This window comes from Convolutriloba macropyga, chromosome 4 (genome assembly GCF_964194025.1).
Source record: "Convolutriloba macropyga chromosome 4, txConMacr16.3, whole genome shotgun sequence".
Lineage (NCBI taxonomy): Eukaryota > Metazoa > Xenacoelomorpha > Acoela > Convolutidae > Convolutriloba > Convolutriloba macropyga.
In genome coordinates, this window is record NC_134471.1 from 2,796,181 (window position 1) to 2,822,776 (window position 26,596).

A 26,596-nucleotide genomic window follows, 5' to 3' on the forward strand; every position below is an offset into this window, starting at 1 on the left:
AATTTTTGACCTAGGTGGTATACGAAAAAAGTACTCGATACGTTGTCAAATTTCGCGCTCAAAAACTAGCTATATAGTGTTTCAACATAAATTGGTTTTCAACCTAGTCAAGGACTTATTCAAATGAATTGAGGGTCTAAGGAGGAGTGTCACTGTCCGAGTACAATCAAATAGGGAAAGAATTTTTGACCTAGGTGGTATACAAAAAAAGTACTCGATACGTTGTCAAATTTCGCGCTCAAAAACTAGCTATATAGTGTTTCAACATAAATTGGTTTTCAACCTAGTCAAGGACTTATTCAAATGAATTGAGGGTCTAAGGAGGAGTGTCACTGTCCGAGTACAGTCAGATAGGGAAAGAACTTTTGACCTAGGTGGTATACGAAAAAAATACTCCATACGTTGTCAAATTTCGCGCTCAAAAAGTGGCTATATAGTGTTTCAACATAAATTGCTTTTCAACCTAGTCAAGGACTTATTCAAATGAATTTAGGGTCTAAGGAGGAGTGTCACTGTCCGAGTACAGTCAGATAGGGAAAGAATTTTTGACCTAGGTGGTATACGAAAAAAGTACTCGATACGTTGTCAAATTTCGCGCTCAAAAACTAGCTATATAGTGTTTCAACATAAATTGGTTTTCAACCTAGTCAAGGACTTATTCAAGTGAATTGAGGGTCTAAGGAGGAGTGTCACTGTCCGAGTACAGTCAGATAGGGAAAGAATTTTTGACCTAGGTGGTATACGAAAAAAGTACTCGATACGTTGTCAAATTTCGCGCTCAAAAACTAGCTATATAGTGTTTCAACATAAATTGGTTTTCAACCTAGTCAAGGACTTATTCAAATGAATTGAGGGTCTAAGGAGGAGTGTCACTGTCCGAGTACAATCAAATAGGGAAAGAATTTTTGACCTAGGTGGTATACAAAAAAAGTACTCGATACGTTGTCAAATTTCGCGCTCAAAAACTAGCTATATAGTGTTTCAACATAAATTGGTTTTCAACCTAGTCAAGGACTTATTCAAATGAATTGAGGGTCTAAGGAGGAGTGTCACTGTCCGAGTACAGTCAGATAGGGAAAGAACTTTTGACCTAGGTGGTATACGAAAAAAGTACTCGATACGTTGTCAAATTTCGCGCTCAAAAACTAGCTATATAGTGTTTCAACATAAATTGGTTTTCAACCTAGTCAAGGACTTATTCAAATGAATTGAGGGTCTAAGGAGGAGTGTCACTGTCCGAGTTCAATCAAATAGGGAAAGAATTTTTGACCTAGGTGGTATACAAAAAAAGTACTCGATACGTTGTCAAATTTCGCGCTCAAAAACTAGCTATATAGTGTTTCAACATAAATTGCTTTTCAACCTAGTCAAGGACTTATTCAAATGAATTGAGGGTCTAAGGAGGAGTGTCACTGTCCGAGTTGAGTCAAATAGGGAAAGAATTTTTGACCTAGGTGGTATACGAAAAAAGTATTCGATACGTTGTCAAATTTCGCGCTCAAAAACTAGCTATATAGTGTTTCAACATAAATTGGTTTTCAACCTAGTCAAGGACTTATTCAAGTGAATTGAGGGTCTAAGGAGGAGTGTCACTGTCCGAGTACAGTCAGATAGGGAAAGAATTTTTGACCTAGGTGGTATACGAAAAAAGTACTCGATACGTTGTCAAATTTCGCGCTCAAAAACTAGCTATATAGTGTTTCAACATAAATTGGTTTTCAACCTAGTCAAGGACTTATTCAAATGAATTGAGGGTCTAAGGAGGAGTGTCACTGTCCGAGTACAGTCAGATAGGGAAAGAATTTTTGACCTAGGTGGTATACGAAAAAAGTACTCGATACGTTGCCAAATTTCGCGCTCAAAAACTAGCTATATAGTGTTTCAACATAAATTGGTTTTCAACCTAGTCAAGGACTTATTCAAATGAATTGAGGGTCTAAGGAGGAGTGTCACTGTCCGAGTTCAATCAAATAGGGAAATAATTTTTGACCTAGGTGGTATACAAAAAAAGTACTCGATACGTTGTCAAATTTCGCGCTCAAAAACTAGCTATAAAGTGTTTCAACATAAATTGCTTTTCAACCTAGTCAAGGACTTATTCAAATGAATTGAGGGTCTAAGGAGGAGTGTCACTGTCCGAGTTGAGTGAAATAGGGAAAGAATTTTTGACCTAGGTGGTATACGAAAAAAGTATTCGATACGTTGTCAAATTTCGCGCTCAAAAACTAGCTATATAGTGTTTCAACATAAATTGGTTTTCAACCTAGTCAAGGACTTATTCAAGTGAATTGAGGGTCTAAGGAGGAGTGTCACTGTCCGAGTACAGTCAGATAGGGAAAGAATTTTTGACCTAGGTGGTATACGAAAAAAGTACTCGATACGTTGTCAAATTTCGCGCTCAAAAACTAGCTATATAGTGTTTCAACATAAATTGGTTTTCAACCTAGTCAAGGACTTATTCAAATGAATTGAGGGTCTAAGGAGGAGTGTCACTGTCCGAGTACAGTCAGATAGGGAAAGAATTTTTGACCTAGGTGGTATACGAAAAAAGTACTCGATACGTTGTCAAATTTCGCGCTCAAAAACTAGCTATATAGTGTTTCAACATAAATTGGTTTTCAACCTAGTCAAGGACTTATTCAAATGAATTGAGGGTCTAAGGAGGAGTGTCACTGTCCGAGTACAATTAAATAGGGAAAGAATTTTTGACCTAGGTGGTATACAAAAAAAGTACTCGATACGTTGTCAAATTTCGCGTTCAAAAACTAGCTATATAGTGTTTCAACATCAATTGGTTTTCAACCTAGTTAAGGACTTATTCAAATGAATTGAGGGTCTAAGGAGGAGTGTCACTGTCCGAGTACAATCAAATAGGGAAAGAATTTTTGACCTAGGTGGTATACAAAAAAAGTACTTGATACGTTGTCAAATTTCGCGCTCAAAAACTAGCTATATAGTGTTTCAACATAAATTGGTTTTCAACCTAGTCAAGGACTTATTTAAGTGAATTGAGGGTCTAAGGAGGAGTGTCACTGTCCGAGTACAGTCAGATAGGGAAAGAATTTTTGACCTAGGTGGTATACGAAAAAAGTACTCGATACGTTGTCAAATTTCGCGCTCAAAAACTTGCTATATAGTGTTTCAACATAAATTGGTTTTCAACCTAGTCAAGGACTTATTCAAATGAATTGAGGGTCTAAGGAGGAGTGTCACTGTCCGAGTACAATTAAATAGGGAAAGAATTTTTGACCTAGGTGGTATACAAAAAAAGTACTCGATACGTTGTCAAATTTCGCGCTCAAAAACTAGCTATATAGTGTTTCAACATAAATTGGTTTTCAACCTAGTCAAGGACTTATTCAAATGAATTGAGGGTCTAAGGAGGAGTGTCACTGTCCGAGTACAGTCAGATAGGGAAAGAATTTTTGAACTAGGTGGTATACGAAAAAAGTACTCGATACGTTGTCAAATTTCGCGCTCAAAAACTAGCTATATAGTGTTTCAACATAAATTGGTTTTCAACCTAATCAAGGACTTATTCAAATGAATTGAGGGTCTAAGGAGGAGTGTCACTGTCCGAGTACAATTAAATAGGGAAAGAATTTTTGACCTAGGTGGTATACAAAAAAAGTACTCGATACGTTGTCAAATTTCGCGCTCAAAAACTAGCTATATAGTGTTTTAACATAAATTGCTTTTCAACCTAGCCAAGGACTTATTCAAATGAATTGAGGGTCTAAGGAGGAGTGTCACTGTCCGAGTACAGTCAGATAGGGAAAGAATTTTTGACCTAGGTGGTATACGAAAAAAGTACTCGATACGTTGTCAAATTTCGCGCTCAAAAACTAGCTATATAGTGTTTCAACATAAATTGGTTTTCAACCTAGTCAAGGACTTATTCAAGTGAATTGAGGGTCTAAGGAGGAGTGTCACTGTCCGAGTACAGTCAGATAGGGAAAGAATTTTTGACCTAGGTGGTATACGAAAAAAGTACTCGATACGTTGTCAAATTTCGCGCTCAAAAACTAGCTATATAGTGTTTCAACATAAATTGGTTTTCAACCTAGTCAAGGACTTATTCAAATGAATTGAGGGTCTAAGGAGGAGTGTCACTGTCCGAGTACAGTCAGATAGGGAAAGAATTTTTGACCTAGGTGGTATACGAAAAAAGTACTCGATACGTTGTCAAATTTCGCGCTCAAAAACTAGCTATATAGTGTTTCAACATAAATTGGTTTTCAACCTAGTCAAGGACTTATTCAAATGAATTGAGGGTCTAAGGAGGAGTGTCACTGTCCGAGTACAATCAAATAGGGAAAGAATTTTTGACCTAGGTGGTATACAAAAAAAGTACTCGATACGTCAAATTTCGCGCTCAAAAACTAGCTATATAGTGTTTCAACATAAATTGGTTTTCAACCTAGTCAAGGACTTATTCAAATGAATTGAGGGTCTAAGGAGGAGTGTCACTGTCCGAGTACAGTCTGTTTGGCAAAGGATTTTTGACCTAGGTGGTATACGAAAAAAATACTCCATACGTTGTCAAATTTCGCGCTCAAAAAGTGGCTATATAGTGTTTCAACATAAATTGCTTTTCAACCTAGTCAAGGACTTATTCAAATGAATTGAGGGTCTAAGGAGGAGTGTCACTGTCCGAGTTCAGTCAGATAGGGAAAGAATTTTTGACCTAGGTGGTATACGAAAAAAGTACTCGATACGTTGTCAAATTTTGCGCTCAAAAACTAGCTGTATAGTGTTTCAACATAAATTGGTTTTCAGCCTAGTCAAGGACTTATTCAAATGAATTGAGGGTCTAAGGAGGAGTGTCACTGTCCGAGTACAGTCTGTTTGGCAAAGGATTTTTGACCTAGGTGGTATACGAAAAAAATACTCCATACGTTGTCAAATTTCGCGCTCAAAAAGTGGCTATATAGTGTTTCAACATAAATTGCTTTTCAACCTAGTCAAGGACTTATTCAAATGAATTGAGGGTCTAAGGAGGAGTGTCACTGTCCGAGTACAGTCTGTTTGGCAAAGGATTTTTGACCTAGGTGGTATACGAAAAAAATACTCCATACGTTGTCAAATTTCGCGCTCAAAAAGTGGCTATATAGTGTTTCAACATAAATTGCTTTTCAACCTAGTCAAGGACTTATTCAAATGAATTGAGGGTCTAAGGAGGAGTGTCACTGTCCGAGTTCAGTCAGATAGGGAAAGAATTTTTGACCTAGGTGGTATACGAAAAAAGTACTCGATACGTTGTCAAATTTTGCGCTCAAAAACTAGCTGTATAGTGTTTCAACATAAATTGGTTTTCAGCCTAGTCAAGGACTTATTCAAATGAATTGAGGGTCTAAGGAGGAGTGTCACTGTCCGAGTACAGTCTGTTTGGCAAAGGATTTTTGACCTAGGTGGTATACGAAAAAAATACTCCATACGTTGTCAAATTTCGCGCTCAAAAAGTGGCTATATAGTGTTTCAACATAAATTGCTTTTCAACCTAGTCAAGGACTTATTCAAATGAATTGAGGGTCTAAGGAGGAGTGTCACTGTCCGAGTACAGTCTGTTTGGCAAAGGATTTTTGACCTAGGTGGTATACGAAAAAAATACTCCATACGTTGTCAAATTTCGCGCTCAAAAAGTGGCTATATAGTGTTTCAACATAAATTGCTTTTCAACCTAGTCAAGGACTTATTCAAATGAATTGAGGGTCTAAGGAGGAGTGTCACTGTCCGAGTACAGTCTGTTAGGCAAAGAATTTTTGACCTAGGTGGTATACGAAAAAAATACTCCATACGTTGTCAAATTTCGCGCTCAAAAAGTGGCTATATAGTGTTTCAACATAAATTGCTTTTCAACCTAGTCAAGGACCTATTCAAATGAATTGAGGGTCTAAGGAGGAGTGTCACTGTCCGAGTACAGTCAGATAGGGAAAGAATTTTTGACCTAGGTGGTATACGAAAAAAATACTCGATACGTTGTCAAATTTCGCGCTCAAAAACTAGCTATATAGTGTTTCAACATAAATTGGTTTTCAACCTAGTCAAGGACTTATTCAAATGAATTGAGGGTCTAAGGAGGAGTGTCACTGTCCGAGTACAGTCAAATAGGGAAAGAATTTTTGACCTAGGTGGTATACGAAAAAAGTACTCGATACGTTGTCAAATTTCGCGCTCAAAAACTAGCTATATAGTGTTTCAACATAAATTGGTTTTCAACCTAGTCAAGGACTTATTCAAATGAATTGAGGGTCTAAGGAGGAGTGTCACTGTCCGAGTACAGTCTGTTTGGCAAAGGATTTTTGACCTAGGTGGTATACGAAAAAATACTCCATACGTTGTCAAATTTCGCGCTCAAAAAGTGGCTATATAGTGTTTCAACATAAATTGCTTTTCAACCTAGTCAAGGACTTATTCAAATGAATTGAGGGTCTAAGGAGGAGTGTCACTGTCCGAGTACAGTCAAATAGGGAAAGAATTTTTGACCTAGGTGGTATACGAAAAAAGTACTCGATACGTTGTCAAATTTCGCGCTCAAAAACTAGCTATATAGTGTTTCAACATAAATTGGTTTTCAACCTAGTCAAGGACTTATTCAAATGAATTGAGGGTCTAAGGAGGAGTGTCACTGTCCGAGTACAGTCTGTTTGGCAAAGGATTTTTGACCTAGGTGGTATACGAAAAAAGTACTCGATACGTTGTCAAATTTCGCGCTCAAAAACTAGCTATATAGTGTTTCAACATAAATTGGTTTTCAACCTAGTCAAGGACTTATTCAAATGAATTGAGGGTCTAAGGAGGAGTGTCACTGTCCGAGTACAGTCTGTTTGGCAAAGGATTTTTGACCTAGGTGCTATACGAAAAAAATACTCCATACGTTGTCAAATTTCGCGCTCAAAAACTAGCTATATAGTGTTTCAACATAAATTGGTTTTCAACCTAGTCAAGGACTTATTCAAATGAATTGAGGGTCTAAGGAGGAGTGTCACTGTCCGAGTACAGTCAGATAGGGAAAGAATTTTTGACCTAGGTGGTATACGAAAAAAGTACTCGATACGTTGTCAAATTTCGCGCTCAAAAACTAGCTATATAGTGTTTCAACATAAATTGGTTTTCAACCTAGTCAAGGACTTATTCAAGTGAATTGAGGGTCTAAGGAGGAGTGTCACTGTCCGAGTACAGTCAGATAGGGAAAGAATTTTTGACCTAGGTGGTATACGAAAAAAGTACTCGATACGTTGTCAAATTTCGCGCTCAAAAACTAGCTATATAGTGTTTCAACATAAATTGGTTTTCAACCTAGTCAAGGACTTATTCAAATGAATTGAGGGTCTAAGGAGGAGTGTCACTGTCCGAGTACAATCAAATAGGGAAAGAATTTTTGACCTAGGTGGTATACAAAAAAAGTACTCGATACGTCAAATTTCGCGCTCAAAAACTAGCTATATAGTGTTTCAACATAAATTGGTTTTCAACCTAGTCAAGGACTTATTCAAATGAATTGAGGGTCTAAGGAGGAGTGTCACTGTCCGAGTACAGTCTGTTTGGCAAAGGATTTTTGACCTAGGTGGTATACGAAAAAAATACTCCATACGTTGTCAAATTTCGCGCTCAAAAAGTGGCTATATAGTGTTTCAACATAAATTGCTTTTCAACCTAGTCAAGGACTTATTCAAATGAATTGAGGGTCTAAGGAGGAGTGTCACTGTCCGAGTTCAGTCAGATAGGGAAAGAATTTTTGACCTAGGTGGTATACGAAAAAAGTACTCGATACGTTGTCAAATTTTGCGCTCAAAAACTAGCTGTATAGTGTTTCAACATAAATTGGTTTTCAGCCTAGTCAAGGACTTATTCAAATGAATTGAGGGTCTAAGGAGGAGTGTCACTGTCCGAGTACAGTCTGTTTGGCAAAGGATTTTTGACCTAGGTGGTATACGAAAAAAATACTCCATACGTTGTCAAATTTCGCGCTCAAAAAGTGGCTATATAGTGTTTCAACATAAATTGCTTTTCAACCTAGTCAAGGACTTATTCAAATGAATTGAGGGTCTAAGGAGGAGTGTCACTGTCCGAGTACAGTCTGTTTGGCAAAGGATTTTTGACCTAGGTGGTATACGAAAAAAATACTCCATACGTTGTCAAATTTCGCGCTCAAAAAGTGGCTATATAGTGTTTCAACATAAATTGCTTTTCAACCTAGTCAAGGACTTATTCAAATGAATTGAGGGTCTAAGGAGGAGTGTCACTGTCCGAGTTCAGTCAGATAGGGAAAGAATTTTTGACCTAGGTGGTATACGAAAAAAGTACTCGATACGTTGTCAAATTTTGCGCTCAAAAACTAGCTGTATAGTGTTTCAACATAAATTGGTTTTCAGCCTAGTCAAGGACTTATTCAAATGAATTGAGGGTCTAAGGAGGAGTGTCACTGTCCGAGTACAGTCTGTTTGGCAAAGGATTTTTGACCTAGGTGGTATACGAAAAAAATACTCCATACGTTGTCAAATTTCGCGCTCAAAAAGTGGCTATATAGTGTTTCAACATAAATTGCTTTTCAACCTAGTCAAGGACTTATTCAAATGAATTGAGGGTCTAAGGAGGAGTGTCACTGTCCGAGTACAGTCTGTTTGGCAAAGGATTTTTGACCTAGGTGGTATACGAAAAAAATACTCCATACGTTGTCAAATTTCGCGCTCAAAAAGTGGCTATATAGTGTTTCAACATAAATTGCTTTTCAACCTAGTCAAGGACTTATTCAAATGAATTGAGGGTCTAAGGAGGAGTGTCACTGTCCGAGTACAGTCTGTTAGGCAAAGAATTTTTGACCTAGGTGGTATACGAAAAAAATACTCCATACGTTGTCAAATTTCGCGCTCAAAAAGTGGCTATATAGTGTTTCAACATAAATTGCTTTTCAACCTAGTCAAGGACCTATTCAAATGAATTGAGGGTCTAAGGAGGAGTGTCACTGTCCGAGTACAGTCAGATAGGGAAAGAATTTTTGACCTAGGTGGTATACGAAAAAAGTACTCGATACGTTGTCAAATTTCGCGCTCAAAAACTAGCTATATAGTGTTTCAACATAAATTGGTTTTCAACCTAGTCAAGGACTTATTCAAATGAATTGAGGGTCTAAGGAGGAGTGTCACTGTCCGAGTACAGTCAAATAGGGAAAGAATTTTTGACCTAGGTGGTATACGAAAAAAGTACTCGATACGTTGTCAAATTTCGCGCTCAAAAACTAGCTATATAGTGTTTCAACATAAATTGGTTTTCAACCTAGTCAAGGACTTATTCAAATGAATTGAGGGTCTAAGGAGGAGTGTCACTGTCCGAGTACAGTCTGTTTGGCAAAGGATTTTTGACCTAGGTGGTATACGAAAAAATACTCCATACGTTGTCAAATTTCGCGCTCAAAAAGTGGCTATATAGTGTTTCAACATAAATTGCTTTTCAACCTAGTCAAGGACTTATTCAAATGAATTGAGGGTCTAAGGAGGAGTGTCACTGTCCGAGTACAGTCAAATAGGGAAAGAATTTTTGACCTAGGTGGTATACGAAAAAAGTACTCGATACGTTGTCAAATTTCGCGCTCAAAAACTAGCTATATAGTGTTTCAACATAAATTGGTTTTCAACCTAGTCAAGGACTTATTCAAATGAATTGAGGGTCTAAGGAGGAGTGTCACTGTCCGAGTACAGTCTGTTTGGCAAAGGATATTTGACCTAGGTGCTATACGAAAAAAATACTCCATACGTTGTCAAATTTCGCGCTCAAAAAGTGGCTATATAGTGTTTCAACATAAATTGCTTTTCAACCTAGTCAAGGACTTATTCAAATGAATTGAGGGTCTAAGGAGGAGTGTCACTGTCCGAGTTCAGTCAGATAGGGAAAGAATTTTTGACCTAGGTGGTATACGAAAAAAGTACTCGATACGTTGTCAAATTTCGCGCTCAAAAACTAGCTATATAGTGTTTCAACATAAATTGGTTTTCAACCTAGTCAAGGACTTATTCAAATGAATTGAGGGTCTAAGGAGGAGTGTCACTGTCCGAGTACAGTCAAATAGGGAAAGAATTTTTGACCTAGGTGGTATACGAAAAAAGTACTCGATACGTTGTCAAATTTCGCGCTCAAAAACTAGCTATATAGTGTTTCAACATAAATTGGTTTTCAACCTAGTCAAGGACCTATTCAAATGAATTGAGGGTCTAAGGAGGAGTGTCACTGTCCGAGTGCAGTCAAATAGGGAAAGAATTTTTGACCTAGGTGGTATACGAAAAAAGTACTCGATACGTTGTCAAATTTTGCGCTCAAAAACTAGCTATATAGTATTTCAACATAAATTGGTTTTCAGCCTAGTCAAGGACTTATTCAAATGAATTGAGGGTCTAAGGAGGAGTGTCACTGTCCGAGTACAGTCTGTTAGGCAAAGAATTTTTGACCTAGGTGGTATACGAAAAAAATACTCCATACGTTGTCAAATTTCGCGCTCAAAAAGTGGCTATATAGTGTTTCAACATAAATTGGTTTTCAACCTAGTCAAGGACTTATTCAAATGAATTGAGGGTCTAAGGAGGAGTGTCACTTTTCGAGTAGAGTCAGATAGGGAAAGAATTTTTGACCTAGATGGTATACGAAAAAAGTACTCGATACGTAGTCAAATTTCGCGCTAAAAAACTAGCTATATAGTGTTTCAACTTAAATTGATTTTCAAATTTTTTCAAACTGTTTTCCGTTTGTTCGCTTTCAGGCTCTTCGTTCTGCGCTCGCTCGTTTTCGTTCGTTCGCTTTCACGCTCGTTCGGTTTTGTTACGCTCATTTTGCGGTCGCTCGTTCTTCGCGTGCTTGCTGGTTTTTCGTCGTTGCTTCAAAAAATTTTAAAGATGGTTTCAATGGTTCTTTCTGTCCGCATCAGATGTGAATACCTTCAACCAATGTGTTCAGAATATTTGGGTTGCGCACTCCTGGTTAAATTGAATTATTTTTCAGATCATTTGCTTGCGTTCAAATTCTCAAATTCTTCAACTATTTGCCTTCAAATTCTGCAACTTCAACTGGAACTGATCGTACACCATGGAGTAAGTCTACAAATCTACTAGTTTTTAGTAAATTAGATGAACGAAAACGTATTTTGTAGCAATTGTATTAGTCATTGGTCTTTTTTGTAAGTGTTTTTTTATAAAGCGTGTCCCATACATAGCTCTCTCATACATTGATATTGGATGCATATACTATTTGAAATCACTTCTATGACAGTATAAAAGTCGAAATCACTTCTATTCGTTTGTTCGCTCGCTTTTCGTTTGTGATTTCTACTTCCATACTGTCATAGAAGTTATTTGAAATAATATATGCATCCAACATCCAAATATATACACATATATATATATATATATATATATATATATATATATATATATATATATATTTATATATATATATATATATACATGTGTATATATATATATATATATATATATATATATATATATATATATTTATGAATGTATATTGGTTGTTGTAGAATGTCCGGAGGAATTTCTCAACGGCCGCAGCGAAACACCCAGCCATCTATTGTACTGGATCGGAATTACCTGTTCCTGTTCTATTTTCCTATCGACAACAGTTTTGATTATTATCCTGCTCATTCTCCTGTCTTCCCTCTGAAGTTGCAGGATAATGCTTTGAAGTTGAGCTTAGAAAGGTACGAGGAAGTACAGCTGAAGAAGGGACTTGGTCTATTCGTAAAGCACGGTCCGGGCCAACAAATTATTGCCTGGGCAAGAGTGTTAAGTGATGAGTTAAGGAAAGGAAAAGTCTTCAGAGCGATCAATTTGAGTCAAGCTTTCATAGACCAATGCAGAGAGATTCAAGATTCAGAAAAAGAGAATCAATACCCTGGATCAAAAGCGCATAGTCAACAGACAACTCAACCACCGTTGCAAAAACTTAAAGCTTCCCAGCAAAATGGCAATGCTTCAAAAAAGCGGCGAACACTTGACGATTCTGATTGTAGTTCATTGTTGGAAAATGAGGATTTCGATAATCAAGAGAGGGAGTTGATTGACGAGATGGCAAAACAAGCGAGCGAGTGTAACGATGCCAACTTATTGGAGTTGAGGGGACCACTAGGACTGGAGGACGTAAACATAACGGAAAAGGATAAGCTGTGCAAAAAGTGCCTGGAGTTCACAACTTCGTACCAAAATAAAAAGGTCCCTTTTTGAAACCTGTGTTGATTTTTTTGGTCCGTTTTTCAGTCTAGGTCTCAATATAACAATTTAAATTGTGCAACACGCCTGATTGCGATGTGAAAGAGCGTAAACAATGTACGCTCGTTCTAGCATCTTGTCTCTAATGCTGCTATGATTAGGATAAGTTTTTTTGTTGAAAGCGCAACTGAGGTACGCTTTCAAGTAACCTTTCGCCTAAGATTAACAAATTTTAGAAAAAGCGCAACTGAGGTACGCTTTTTCTAAAACAATTTTTTTCTAAGATTTTAGTCTGCCTTTAGGACGCTGCTTTGAAAGCCTTCACCCAACTTATGGAACGAATTGAAGGTCGCTTGGCAGCCGACGCGCAGTTGCTAAGAGAATCAGGTAAACTCATCAAAAAGGCGACTGTTCAGCTGAATCAAGTAACAGATCATGGGACTGGTCGAGATGTTTCTGACTTTGAATTGCCTCAAAGTTCCGAAAGTAACGAGGTGGTTGAATATAATGGCGTCAATTTGATGGCACTTGGCGGCATAAATGACTCTGATAAATGCAAGCGAGTTGTACTCGAACTTTTCCAGCCGGAGGAACTCAAAAAGTACGTTATTGATCCGAGAAGAACTGCAATGTCTCGTGAAAAAGCCGACCAGGAGAGAACGGATTTGTTCAAGAAAGCCGTGAAAGCAATTTTGGGCTCGAGATACTCTGAGTCACGATATAGATATCATCTGAAACTGGTAAATCAAATCGGGTTGAACATGAGAGAAGATGTTGATAAAAGTAAAGAGAATGGGGCCCATAGGAGTCAACAAGAGGCGTTGAGTACTGATCACCCTGAGTCGACTCCCAGTACTTCAAAAAGATACGACGCAAACAAAGTTCGATTTGATAATAAACTACCAGCCACTCGGTCTGGCAGATTGGGAAAAGACCGATAATCTTAGTAGACCTTTTGTCTCACCTAGCTCTGTTTTTTGGAACTTTTGTATTTTCTGAGGTTCTAATTTAACATTGACGCTGCCTATTCGTTTTCGTTATCTTTAAATGCCCTTTTGTCCTTTTCAAAAACTATTTTTTACAATATTTCAGAGGTTTTGATTTGAACTTTAAGTATGACTGATATTGGAAACAACAGAGGGGAAGAATCTGATGACCAAGTGATTGAAAATGCCTATAGGTCTCTTCTTAGTATTGAGTGTAAGTTGGTGGAAAACAGTAAATCTCTTGTTTCTCTACACAACAGTCTGGTCTACTGCACACGAAACATTCAAAATCAGGTAATCTTGCGAAAAATTTTTAAGTCTTTAATCTGAAGTAAAATTTTTCTAGCTTTCCTTTTCTTAAATGTTCAAAACTAACTAAAGCATTTCACATTTTTTTCCCAAATTTTCATATTATTGTTTTAATGGCATATACTGCCTCTACTTTAGAACATCAAAAGTGTTCAAAAACTGACTCTGAAACCGAACGAGAAGAAAAAAGAGGTTATTTGGAATGGGTTCAATCTACTGGAGTATAGTGGCGATCCTGATAACTACCCAGAAGTTGGTCGGTTCTTAGCGCGTAAGATATTGACTTTGGAGGAAAGAAAATCCATGTGTTGGTTTCCCGGAAAACGACAACCCAGGCAATTTGGTCGACTTAGGGTGCCTGAAGACGCCGAGTTCTGTTTCAGAGGTTAATTTCATAGTCAATAAATATGAATTAAATTGCATCAAAAAATAAGGAAAAGTAGTTTTGTTGGCAAGCAACTGAGGTACTTGTCAGAGAAACTCCCACAAAATTTATCCATGGTTTTTTTTAATTTAGAGGCACTGACGCAAATATCTGGCAGAAGTAGATTCGCGTTCCGACGAGCAAAAGACGCTGCAAACAATTTGGGTTTCCACGAAAGATGGGCATCCTTACGTAATCAGTGAACTTCTGAATTTAAAGAAATTTTTCGCTGTGTTGTTCTCCTTTTTTGGCATCAGAGTTTAATATGAGAGAAACTTTATAACTCATGAAAAAATTTTTAAGATGAAAATGAACGCAAGCTTTGAGAAAAGCGTTAGTAAGTTGAAATTAAGTTGGCAGTGTTTGGCGAATGTTGACAAACAGTTGGTTGAGACTCATGTGGATACTGAAGAAATCAGGGGACACAAAATTGATGTTGACCCAGGAGATGTCACCACCGAAATAAATGTACTGAAAAATTTTCTTGACGGTCAGTATAAACTTTGTTTAGAAAAATGCGAGCTGCGTACTGTTTCTTATCTGCCGGCTTTCTCGTTTAGTCCACTTGGAATTTTTTCTGCTGAAAAAATTGCGAAAGGTACATGCATTCCTGGTCTGAGTGGATTTTTAAGTATTATTGAAAGCAGCGAAGTGCAAGTAAATTACAACGATTTTTCGCTAATTGAAAGTACGCTTCTTAAGAAACAGTGGCTCATGCTTGGTCCGATATCATTTGTAAACCATTCATGTAAACCTAATGCTAAATACAGTAGAGTAGGATCTGTTATGAAATGTATTGCAGTGCGAGAAATTGATCTTGGCGAGGAGATATTAGTGTTATATGACAGAAATTATTTCGGTGATTTTAATCATGAATGTTGTTGCCCTTTCAAAACCCTTCATAGTAATCCTTGTCCTCCTTCGCCAGAGCCATGTAGAAAAAAGAAGAAAAATAATAAAACTGTCGAGATTCAGCAACTTGAACAACGTGCTATCCCGAAACGAATACAGCTTTCTAATAGTGAAAATTGTACTCGTTTTAGTGGTAGAGAAAGGTTTTGTAGTGATACGTCAGATGAAGGTGAAATTGATTTTGTCGATTATGATAATTTATACGGTCAATTTGAATTAATAGAAACAGCAGCTGACGAGGTCACCGAAACGCCTTACCAAAATGAACCGCCAGATAATAGTGAATTGGAAAATCATATTGAACTTGATAGCCCACCAGCAAACGCTTCCCTTATTGAAGCTTTTTCGCATGTAGCGGATATAATGCATGTATCGCCCCCTAACTTAGAATCTACTCCAGTTTCATTGCATGAATTTGAGGACTCTTCGGTAGCAGATATTAAGTTTTACAGCGTTACTGAATTGATGGAAGACGATGATTGCGATGATGAACTTTTCATTGGCTCACACCTTTCAACTGGAAAATTTTTTAGATTATTTGATTTCCTAAGAGACAAGCATAAACTTTCCAAGATTGCTAAAGATGACTTTCTTAAGTTGTTTTCAGACTCGTTACCTCGTCCTAACAATATCAATAGCCGACAATATATCACTTTTCTTCCTAATATAACGGTTGCGGAAGGCGAAACTAGTTCTATTGTGTGCATTGATTTGTTGACTCAACTGCAAAAGATAATTGAACGAAACTTAGAGTATATAAAATTGTCATGGCGCTCATGTTGTACTTGGGCAGACCCAGTGGACAATTTTAGGAGCGAAGAAGTCCAGTTAGTGTTTAATCTAGATGGCGCATCCGTTTTTAAATCGAGAAATACATCTATCTGGCCTGTTTGGGTTCAAGTTTTTAATTTACCCCCTCTACTTAGATCTTCTGTGAAAAATATGGCGCTGCTTGCTGTGTGGCATGGACAAGGTAAACCTGATTTTAAAAGTTTTCTAGACAAGATTGTGTTTGAAATAAAAACAATACTGCATCAGTCATTTGAGTTTGAGCAGATTGGAAGACTTAGATTCGTAGCTCGGTCTTTAGTTTGTGATATGCCGGCTACTGCTTATTCACTTTGCATGTACCAACACATGGGTTTCTTTAGTTGTACATTTTGCTTAATGAAAGGGATTCGCCATAACAATCGTACCCTTTTCCCAGTAAAAGCCCCTTTTCTTAATCGCACTAAAGAATCCTTCACCTGGTGTGCTGAGCAATCAGTGCGTCGGAACAGACCAATTTTAGGTATAAAGTCTAATTCTCCTTTCAATGACATTTTCTGTTTTCCGGATGACGCACCAATTGATGCAATGCATCAGGTTTTCTTGGGAACAGGAAAAGTTCTAACAAAAATGTTATTAGCTACTATTATAAAAAATGAGCGGCATAAGGTCATGTCTAGGTTAAAAAAATGCTCAGTTCCACTGGATTTTCTGCATCGACCAATAAGTTTAGATGATATACAATTGTGGAAAGCGGCCGATTTTAAATTGTTTTTTTTTCATCTGGGACCGTTGGTGCTTTCAAGTGATTTATTTTGTGCTAATATAAGAGAAAATTTAAACAGTTTTCGTATACTTTGCTTTGCTATTAGACTGCTTTCTGGAGCAGTTGTTACGGAGTCGGATATTCATAAATCTGAGTGCCTTATTGATAGCTTCTTCGAATCGTTTGTAAGACGCTTTGGCATAAATTCACAATCATTCAACTTCCATGCAATGCGGCACTTGCCTGAACAAGTGCGAAAAATGGGACCCCTCTGGCGTTTTTCTGCTTTCCCTTTCGAATCGGCCCATCGTGAACTTCTGACGTCTACTTCTGGTACCATAAAAAACTCTCGTAGCCTGGTTGAGGAATTTTTGAAACGACAGGATCGATTATGTAAATTTTTTGAGCATCAAAAACAATCAGGCATTCCATTGGGCCCTGTTGTTCAGAAATTTACTCGAATTAGCGAAGAATGTAAAAGTTTCCTCAATGAGGACGAAAATATTTTTGCGAGATACATTAACCCTCTTGGCAAATTATTCGGTTCAAAAGCGTACACAAAATTAGGCGACAACTACGGAGAGTGTATTTTTCAAACTTCGAATGAAAATTTTGTTCTTGTAGAGGCGTACGTCTAAAGGGAGTCCGAAACTTGGGCGTTAGTAAGATTTTTTGTGAAAGTTGAAGAAGTATTTCTTTCTAACAATGAAATTTCGTACGGATTACTCTACAATATTTGTGATACAGGAGATCTAGAGTTTTTAAGTATAAGCGAGCTCAAATTTAAATGTGTTGTGTCGAAAAAATTAAGTAGTTATCGTGTTAGTGTTGTTAAGGAAGGTTTTGAACATAACTAGTGTTTGCAAAATGTCCCACATACTTCAACCTCCACCCAGTGTTAACGTTTCGTTCATCTAAATTTATTTTGCAGTGATTTCAAATTTCTGTGAATTCAAAACATTATGAATGTTTTAGACCTCGGATTTTAATTATTGGCGATAGCAACACCGTCCGCCTGGAGCCCGAAATCGGCATCGATGAAAGGTTAAATCGTTACAATATAAATTATCTGGCAAGACCTGGGTATAGGGCATCGTTTCTATGGGCCAATGAAATACTAATTGCAAAACAATATACTCATGTTATAATAATGTGCGGTAACAATGATATTGGTGTCCATCCGAGAAATCGTTTTCCTACAGAAACTCCGTATGATACGGCCTGCAGAATCATAGCTTTCCATAATGTCCTAGCCGAGGCAAATGTAAGTGTGGCAGTAGTTGGACTTATGCTGAGGCTGGATTTTGTAGAAAAAAAACATCTGGTGATAGAAACAAACGGTTATCTGAAGCAGTTGTTGCTTACCAATACTGTCAATTCTTATGTAGGACCCCGCCATGTCCAGTTTCATGACTTTATTAGTGACGATCCTGCACACTTGAATAATAAGGGTCGCAAAAGTGTGAGGGCTCTCCTCTGGAGTATAATTAACAACAAATTTGGCTTGTAAATTGAGTTAATGCGGCAAAGAAAACATGCTTATGATGAAACGATAAAAATTCTCCAGTCTTACCAAAAAATATTTTTTAATTTGCCGCATTAACGACCAATTTACAATCTACAAAAAGGAGCTTTTGCAACATTCACTAAAGCATTAAATAATTTAGATTTATTTTTTTTGATCTGTTTTAAAATGTTTTAACAGCTTCGTACTAACCAAATCGAAAACGCTGTTAGCTCCTTTTTGCAGGTTGTAAAAATTGTTTGTTTACAGTGTTGAAGAAAACTGTTTCCCAAAGTTCTCGATTTTCCCCCCAAATTTTTTGTCTTAGCCATTTCTGTGAGTTTTATTTTTATATCAGAGAACTTATATTTCCAAATCATTTGCTCGAGAAAAAGGGAAACAGTTTATACTTCAATTATTTAATTGCTCTCGTGTAACTGAATTTGGCTCCGATAACCATTGCTCCTATAACAAGTTAGAGACCTTCTAAAACTTTACTTTGTATATTATCCCCAAACGGTGTCATAATGCTTGAAATTTATTGAATTGTCTTTATAACACTACAACGGAGGTATAGCGGAAACTTTATAAGAAGTTTTGTTTGGCTAAAGTGTTGAAGGAAACTGTTTCCGAATTTTCGCGATTTTCCACGAATTCATATTTGCTTCGATAGTCCTTTTTATTCATATGTATGAGTTTCATTCTTACATCTTAAAACTTATTTTTTAAAAAACCTTAATTGAGAAAAAACGGGAACAGTTTCTACGTCGTATAACTAATGCTCCTATAACATGTTTGAGCCCTGCTAAAACTTTACTGTGCTTTGTCTAAATCTTTTCTGAATATTAGCCCCAAGCTTTCTCAAAATGCCTTTGCTTTCGATTTGTTGACTTGTCTTTCACACGCTGCAACTGAGGTACAGCGAAATCTTTATATTATAGGACACCATTAGCGGTTTCTTAGTCTTGTCCCCTTTTGCTGCTCTCAGCTGTTTAGGTGATAATTCCTCACATCTTCCCAACATTGCCTTGCTGACTGCCAAGCTACAATCTGCCCTCTCTAACGGTCTCTGCCTAATCTCTACCTGCAACACACTGAAAGCCTCGGCATTTACTTTCGTTTCAATTTCATCTCCAATTGTACTCAACAGCAATGAAGTTACCAAACTTTTGCCACAAACAAATACTTTTCACCAAAAACAATGAAAAAGATAAACTTGCATAATTTTCTGAAAACTTGTTAACTCAAACAATTTTGATAATTAATGTCCCAATGTTTCAATATTGGTTTCACTTTTGCTCTCATTATAATGGAAATGATTTGAAGATAAGTTCAAAAAAAAAATTCAAAAAATGCTCCCATAAAAGAATAGGGTGGGAAATTTTCCTCAATGTTTATCAAACATTTGCGTGAACAAATACTATTGGGCGGGATATTTTTCCCGGGAGCATTTTTTAAATTCTTTTCGCTTTATTGCAGGTTTTTGCACTTGAATATTCAATGATCATTTTGGTTGTTTGTCTTATTCAAGTTTACACTCAATGCAAAAAGGAGCTTTTGCAACATTGAAGCTATTTAGGTTTGTTTTTTTTTCGATTAGGTTTTTAAAATGATGTAACAGTTTCTTACTAAACAAATATGAAACGCTTGCTGTTAGCTCCGTTTTGCATATTCCAAGAAAAATTATTTGGTTAAACTGTTGAATGAAATTGTTTCCCAAAGTTCTCAATTTTACCCAAAGTTTTAAATTGTTTTAATAGTCCTTTTGTGAGTTCTGTGAGTTTTATAATAATATCTGAAAAGAACTTATATTCACAAAAAAATTACTCGAGAAAAAGGGAAACAGTTTTTATTTTGTTTAATTATTTGCGATTGTGCTCCTATAACGAATTTGTTTTAAAGTTTGAGCCTTTCAATATCTTTCTGTATTAAGTCTACAACTCTTCTTCTGAAAATTAAACCCAATCATTGTTATATTTTCGCTTCTATTTTGTTGACTTGTCTTTTTAACGCTGCAACTGAGGTACAGCGGACTCTTTAGGTTTTAAGATGCTTTTATAGAATTCTTGTTTCTTGTCCCATACCTGTTTATAATAATGAAAAGCATTGAACATAAATCCAAAAAAAAATAAAAATGCTCCCATAAAAGAATAGGGCGGGAAATTTTCATTAATGTTTATCAAGCATTTGTGTGAACAAATACTATTGGGCGGGATATTTTTCCCGGGAGCATTTTTAAAAGTTTCTGCGCTGTTTTGCGAATTTTTACCGCAGTTGAACAAAATTCAATGACCATTTTGGAGTTTTGTCTTATGTTAGTTTACACTCAATGCGAAAAGTTTACACTCAATGCAGGTTTTATTTTGTTTAATTATTTGCGATTGTGCTCCTATAACGAATTTGTATTAAAGTTTGAGCCTTTCAATAACTTTCTGTATTATGTCTACAACTCTTCTTCTGAAAATTAAACCCAATCATTGTTATATTTTTGCTTCTAATTTGTTGACTTGTCTTTTTAACGCTGCAACTGAGGTACAGCGGACTCTTTAGGTTTGCCCACGTGTTTGCCTGTGCCTCCTTAGGACTAGGTTTTTTGAGCGCCTTTTGCGCTCTCCCCCCACTAGGTTTTTGGCGCAGGCCCTAGGTGTTGCTTTGCTTGGCTTTGCTCTTGCGTTTGGGTGCTTAGGTTTTGGGTTTGAGGGCTCTTTTTGCCTGTGCCCTTTTTTGTTGCCCCGTTTTGTTCCCCTGCCCCTTAGGTGTTCGGCACAGGCATTAGGTTTGGTTTTGGGCTTTGCTTTTGCCCTGGTGTGCTTTGGCTCGGTGTGGGGGGTAACCATGCACCTTTGTGCATGGTTTTTGCTGCTGTTCTCTTGTACTCAGTTTTCCTTTTTCTTCAGGATCTGACGACAGCCGAGGACGAGGAGAAGACACCCGAGGTGGATCTGGAGCGGCTGGGTGGCGGGGCTGGCTGGAGGGTCTCCTGGCTTCTTCAACTCGGTGAGGTTGGTATTTTCTGCGCCTTTGCCCTCTCCCACCCCTTTCTCTCCTCTCCCTCTCTGCTCCCCCCGCTCTCTCCCTCTCTGCTTCTCCCCTCTCTCGCCCTCCCCTTGTCGCCGCCCCTGCCCTCTCTCCTCCCCTGCTTTTTGCTCCTCTCCTCTGCCTATCTCTCTCTCTTTCTCGCCTTTGCTCCCCCATCTCTTCCCCCTCTCCTTTGCTCCTTTCTCCCCCTCTCTCCTTCCTCCCCTCCCCTTTGCTTCTCTCTCTCTCTCTCTCTCTCTCTCTCTCTCGCCTCTGCTCCCCTTCCCTTCTCTTCCCCTCTCCTTCCCTCCCTTTTGCTGCCCTCTCCTTTCTCCCCCTCCCCTGCTCTCCCTCCTTCCTCCCCTCCCCTTTGCTTCTCTCTCTCTCTCTCTCTCTCTCTCTCTCTTGCCTTTCCTCCCCCTTATGTTTACCCTCTCCCTCCCTCCTCTTTGTTCCCCTCTCCTTTCTCCCCCTCCCCTGCTCTCTCCTTCCTTTCGTCCCCTTTGCGTCTCTCTCTCTCTCTCTCGCTCCCCCTCTCCCTCCCTCCCCTTTGCTCCCCTCTCCTTTCTCCCCTCTTCCCCTCCCCTGCTCTCTCCTTCCTCCCCTCCCTCTCTCTCTCGCCTTCTCCCCCTCTCTCCCCTCTCCTCTTTCGGCGCCTTTTTCTCTTAGGTGTTTTGCTTGGGCTTTTGCTTTGCCCACGTGTTTGCCTGCGCCTCCTTAGGACTAGGTTTTTTGAGCGCCTTTTGCGCTCTCCCCCCCACTAGGTTTTTGGCGCAGGCCCTAGGTGTTGCTTTGCTTGGCTTTGCTCTTGCGTTTGGGTGCTTAGGTTTTGGGTTTGAGGGCTCTTTTTGCCTGTGCCGTTTTTTGTTGCCCCGTTTTGTTCCCCTGCCCCTTAGGTGTTCGGCACAGGCATTAGGTTTGGTTTTGGGCTTTGCTTTTGCCCTGGTGTGCTTTGGCTCGGTGTGGGGGGTAACCATGCACCTTTGTGCATGGTTTTTTGCTGCTGTTCTCTTGTACTCAGTTTTCCTTTTTCTTTAGGATCTGACGACAGCCGAGGACGAGGAGAGGACACCCGAGGTGGACCTGGAGCGGCTGGGTGGCGGGGCTGGCTGGAGGGTCTCCTGGCTTCTTCAACTCGGTGAGGTTGGTCTTTTTTGCGCCTTTGCCCTCTCCCACCCCTTTCTCTCCTCTCCCTCTCTGCTCCCCCCGCTCTCTCCCTCTCTGCTTCTCCCCTCTCTCGCCCTCCCCTTGTCGCCGCCCCTGCCCTCTCTCCTCCCCTGCTTTTTGCTTCTCTCCTCTGCCTATCTCTCTCTCTCTCTTTCTCGCCTTTGCTCCCCCATCTCTTCCCCCTCTCCTTTGCTCCTTTCTCCCCCTCTCTCCTTCCTCCCCTCCCCTTTGCTTCTCTCTCTCTCTCTCTCTCGCCTCTGCTCCCCTTCCCTTCTCTTCCCCCTCTCCCTCCCTCCCCTATGCTCCCCTCTTCCCCTCCCCTGCTCTCTCTCCTTCCTCCCCTCCCCTTTGCTTCTCTCTCTCTCTCTCTCTCTCTCTCTCTCTCTCTCTCTCTTTGCCTTTGCTCCCCCCTCTCTTTCCCCTCTCCCTCCCTCCCCTTTGCTCCCCTCTCCCCCTCGCCTGCTCTCTCTCTCCTTCCTCCCCTCCCCTTTGCTTCTCTCTCTCTCCCTTCTGCTCGCCCTTCCCTTCTCTTCCCCCTATCCCTCCCTCCCCTTTGCTCCCCACTCCTTTCTCCCCTGCCCTGCTCTCTCTCTCTCTCTCCTTCCTCCCCTCTGCTTCTCTCTCTCTCTCTTTGCCTTTGCTCCCCCTTCTCTTTCCCCTCTCCCTCCCTCCCCTCTCCCCCTCCCCTGCTCTCTCTCCTTCCTCCCCTCCCCTTCGCTTCTCTCTCTCTCTCTCTCCCTCTCTCTCTCTCTCTCTCTCTCTCTCTCGCCTCTGCCCCCCTTCTCTTCCCATCTCCTTCCCTCCCCTTTGCTCCCCTCCCTCTCTCTCTGTCTCTCGCCTTCTCCCCCTCTCTCCCCTCTCCTCTTTTTGCGCCTTTTTCTCTTAGGTGTTTTGCTTGGGCTTTTGCTTTGCCCACGTGTTTGCCTGCGCCTCCTTAGGACTAGGTTTTTTGAGCGCCTTTTGCGCTCTCCCCCCCACTAGGTTTTTGGCGCAGGCCCTAGGTGTTGCTTTGCTTGGCTTTGCTCTTGCGTTTGGGTGCTTAGGTTTTGGGTTTGAGGGCTCTTTTTGCCTGTGCCGTTTTTTGTTGCCCCGTTTTGTTCCCCTGCCCCTTAGGTGTTCGGCACAGGCATTAGGTTTGGTTTTGGGCTTTGCTTTTGCCCTGGTGTGCTTTGGCTTGGTGTGGGGGGTAACCATGCACCTTTGTGCATGGTTTTTGCTGCTGTTCTCTTGTACTCAGTTTTCCTTTTTCTTCAGGATCTGACGACAGCCGAGGACGAGGAGAAGACACCCGAGGTGGATCTGGAGCGGCTGGGTGGCGGGGCTGGCTGGAGGGTCTCCTGGCTTCTTCAACTCGGTGAGGTTGGTCTTTTCTGCGCCTTTGCCCTCTCCCACCCCTTTCTCTCCTCTCCCTCTCTGCTCCCCCCGCTCTCTCCCTCTCTGCTTCTCCCCTCTCTCGCCCTCCCCTTGTCGCCGCCCCTGCCCTCTCTCCTCCCCTGCTTTTTGCTCCTCTTCTCTGCCTATCTCTCTCTCTTTCTCGCCTTTGCTCCCCCATCTCTTCCCCCTCTCCTTTGCTCCTTTCTCCCCCTCTCTCCTTCCTCCCCTCCCCTTTGCTTCTCTCTCTCTCTCTCTCTCTCTCTCTCTCTCTCTCTCTCTCTCGCCTCTGCTCCCCTTCCCTTCTCTTCCCCTCTCCTTCCCTCCCTTTTGCTGCCCTCTCCTTTCTCCCCCTCCCCTGCTCTCCCTCCTTCCTCCCCTCCCCTTTGCTTCTCTCTCTCTCTCTCTCTCTCTCTCTCTCTTGCCTTTCCTCTCCCTTATGTTTACCCTCTCCCTCCCTCCTCTTTGTTCCCCTCTCCTTTCTCCCCCTCCCCTGCTCTCTCCTTCCTTTCGTCCCCTTTGCGTCTCTCTCTCTCTCTCTCTCTCGCTCCCCCTCTCCCTCCCTCCCCTTTGCTCCCCTCTCCTTTCTCCCCTCTTCCCCTCCCCTGCTCTCTCCTTCCTCCCCTCCCCTTTGCTCCCCTCCCTCTCTCTCTCTCTCTCGCCTTCTCCCCCTCTCTCCCCTCTCCTCTTTCGGCGCCTTTTTCTCTTAGGTGTTTTGCTTGGGCTTTTGCTTTGCCCACGTGTTTGCCTGCGCCTCCTTAGGACTAGGTTTTTTGAGCGCCTTTTGCGCTCTCCCCCCCACTAGGTTTTTGGCGCAGGCCCTAGGTGTTGCTTTGCTTGGCTTTGCTCTTGCGTTTGGGTGCTTAGGTTTTGGGTTTGAGGGCTCTTTTTGCCTGTGCCGTTTTTTGTTGCCCCGTTTTGTTCCCCTGCCCCTTAGGTGTTCGGCACAGGCATTAGGTTTGGTTTTGGGCTTTGCTTTTGCCCTGGTGTGCTTTGGCTCGGTGTGGGGGGTAACCATGCACCTTTGTGCATGGTTTTTTGCTGCTGTTCTCTTGTACTCAGTTTTCCTTTTTCTTTAGGATCTGACGACAGCCGAGGACGAGGAGAGGACACCCGAGGTGGATCTGGAGCGGCTGGGTGGGGGGGCTGGCTGGAGGGTCTCCTGGCTTCTTCAACTCGGTGAGGTTGGTCTTTTTTGCGCCTTTGCCCTCTCCCACCCCTTTCTCTCCTCTCCCTCTCTGCTCCCCCCGCTCTCTCCCTCTCTGCTTCTCCCCTCTCTCGCCCTCCCCTTGTCGCCGCCCCTGCCCTCTCTCCTCCCCTGCTTTTTGCTTCTCTCCTCTGCCTATCTCTCTCTCTCTTTCTCGCCTTTGCTCCCCCATCTCTTCCCCCTCTCCTTTGCTCCTTTCTCCCCCTCTCTCCTTCCTCCCCTCCCCTTTGCTTCTCTCTCTCTCTCTCTCGCCTCTGCTCCCCTTCCCTTCTCTTCCCCCTCTCCCTCCCTCCCCTTTGCTCCCCTCTTCCCCTCCCCTGCTCTCTCTCCTTCCTCCCCTCCCCTTTGCTTCTCTCTCTCTCTCTCTCTCTCTCTCTCTCTCTCTCTCTCTTTGCCTTTGCTCCCCCTTCTCTTTCCCCTCTCCCTCCCTCCCCTTTGCTCCCCTCTCCCCCTCGCCTGCTCTCTCTCTCCTTCCTCCCCTCCCCTTTGCTTCTCTCTCTCTCCCTTCTGCTCGCCCTTCCCTTCTCTTCCCCCTATCCCTCCCTCCCCTTTGCTCCCCACTCCTTTCTCCCCTGCCCTGCTCTCTCTCTCTCTCCTTCCTCCCCTCTGCTTCTCTCTCTCTCTCTCTCTTTGCCTTTGCTCCCCCTTCTCTTTCCCCTCTCCCTCCCTCCCCTCTCCCCCTCCCCTGCTCTCTCTCCTTCCTCCCCTCCCCTCCCCTTCGCTTCTCTCTCTCTCTCTCCCTCTCTCTCTCTCTCTCTCTCTCTCTCTCTCTCTCTCTCTCTCGCCTCTGCCCCCCTTCCCTTCTCTTCCCATCTCCTTCCCTCCCCTTTGCTCCCCTCCCTCTCTCTCTGTCTCTCGCCTTCTCCCCCTCTCTCCCCTCTCCTCTTTTTGCGCCTTTTTCTCTTAGGTGTTTTGCTTGGGCTTTTGCTTTGCCCACGTGTTTGCCTGCACCTCCTTAGGACTAGGTTTTTTGAGCGCCTTTTGCGCTCTCCCCCCCACTAGGTTTTTGGCGCAGGCCCTAGGTGTTGCTTTGCTTGGCTTTGCTCTTGCGTTTGGGTGCTTAGGTTTTGGGTTTGAGGGCTCTTTTTGCCTGTGCCGTTTTTTGTTGCCCCGTTTTGTTCCCCTGCCCCTTAGGTGTTCGGCACAGGCATTAGGTTTGGTTTTGGGCTTTGCGTTTGCCCTGGTGTGCTTTGGCTCGGTGTGGGGGGTAACCATGCACCTTTGTGCATGGTTTTTTGCTGCTGTTCTCTTGTACTCAGTTTTCCTTTTTCTTCAGGATCTGACGACAGCCGAGGACGAGGAGAGGACACCCGAGGTGGATCTGGAGCGGCTGGGTGGCGGGGCTGGCTGGAGGGTCTCCTGGCTTCTTCAACTCGGTGAGGTTGGTCTTTTCTGCGCCTTTGCCCTCTCCCACCCCTTTCTCTCCTCTCCCTCTCTGCTCCCCCCGCTCTCTCCCTCTCTGCTTCTCCCCTCTCTCGCCCTCCCCTTGTCGCCGCCCCTGCCCTCTCTCCTCCACTGCTTTTTGCTCCTCTCCTCTGCCTATCTCTCTCTCTTTCTCGCCTTTGCTCCCCCATCTCTTCCCCCTCTCCTTTGCTCCTTTCTCCCCCTCTCTCCTTCCTCCCCTCCCCTTTGCTTCTCTCTCTCTCTCTCTCTCTCTCTCTCTCTCTCTCTCTCTCTCGCCTCTGCTCCCCTTCCCTTCTCTTCCCCCTCTCCCTCCCTCCCTTTGCTCCCCTCTCCCCCTCCCCTGCTCTCTCTCCTTCCTCCCCTCCCCTTTGCTTCTCTCTCTCTCTCTCTCTCTCTCTCTCTCTTTGCCTTTGCTCCCCCTTCTCTTCCCCCTCTCCCTCCCTCCCCTTTGCTCCCCTCTCCCCTCCCCTGCTCTCTCTCCTTCCTCCCCTCCCCTTTGCTTCTCTCTCTCTCTCTCTCTCTCTCTCTCTTTGCCTTTGCTCCCCCCT

At 41.7% G+C, this 26,596-nt stretch overlaps 2 protein-coding genes across 4 annotated transcripts in view; one reads left to right on the forward strand and one right to left on the reverse strand.

The window, feature by feature from the left end:
- Positions 1–26,596, reverse strand: part of LOC142337411 (dedicator of cytokinesis protein 11-like) — a 320,003-nt gene that overhangs the window by 223,733 nt on the left and 69,674 nt on the right. The window lies entirely within an intron of this gene.
- LOC142338721 (uncharacterized) lies at positions 13,328–14,134 on the forward strand. Its single transcript, XM_075388608.1, has 3 exons — positions 13,328–13,492; positions 13,646–13,892; positions 14,025–14,134. The coding sequence occupies exons 1-3, from the start codon at positions 13,328–13,330 to the stop codon at positions 14,132–14,134; spliced, it is 522 nt and encodes a 173-aa protein (XP_075244723.1).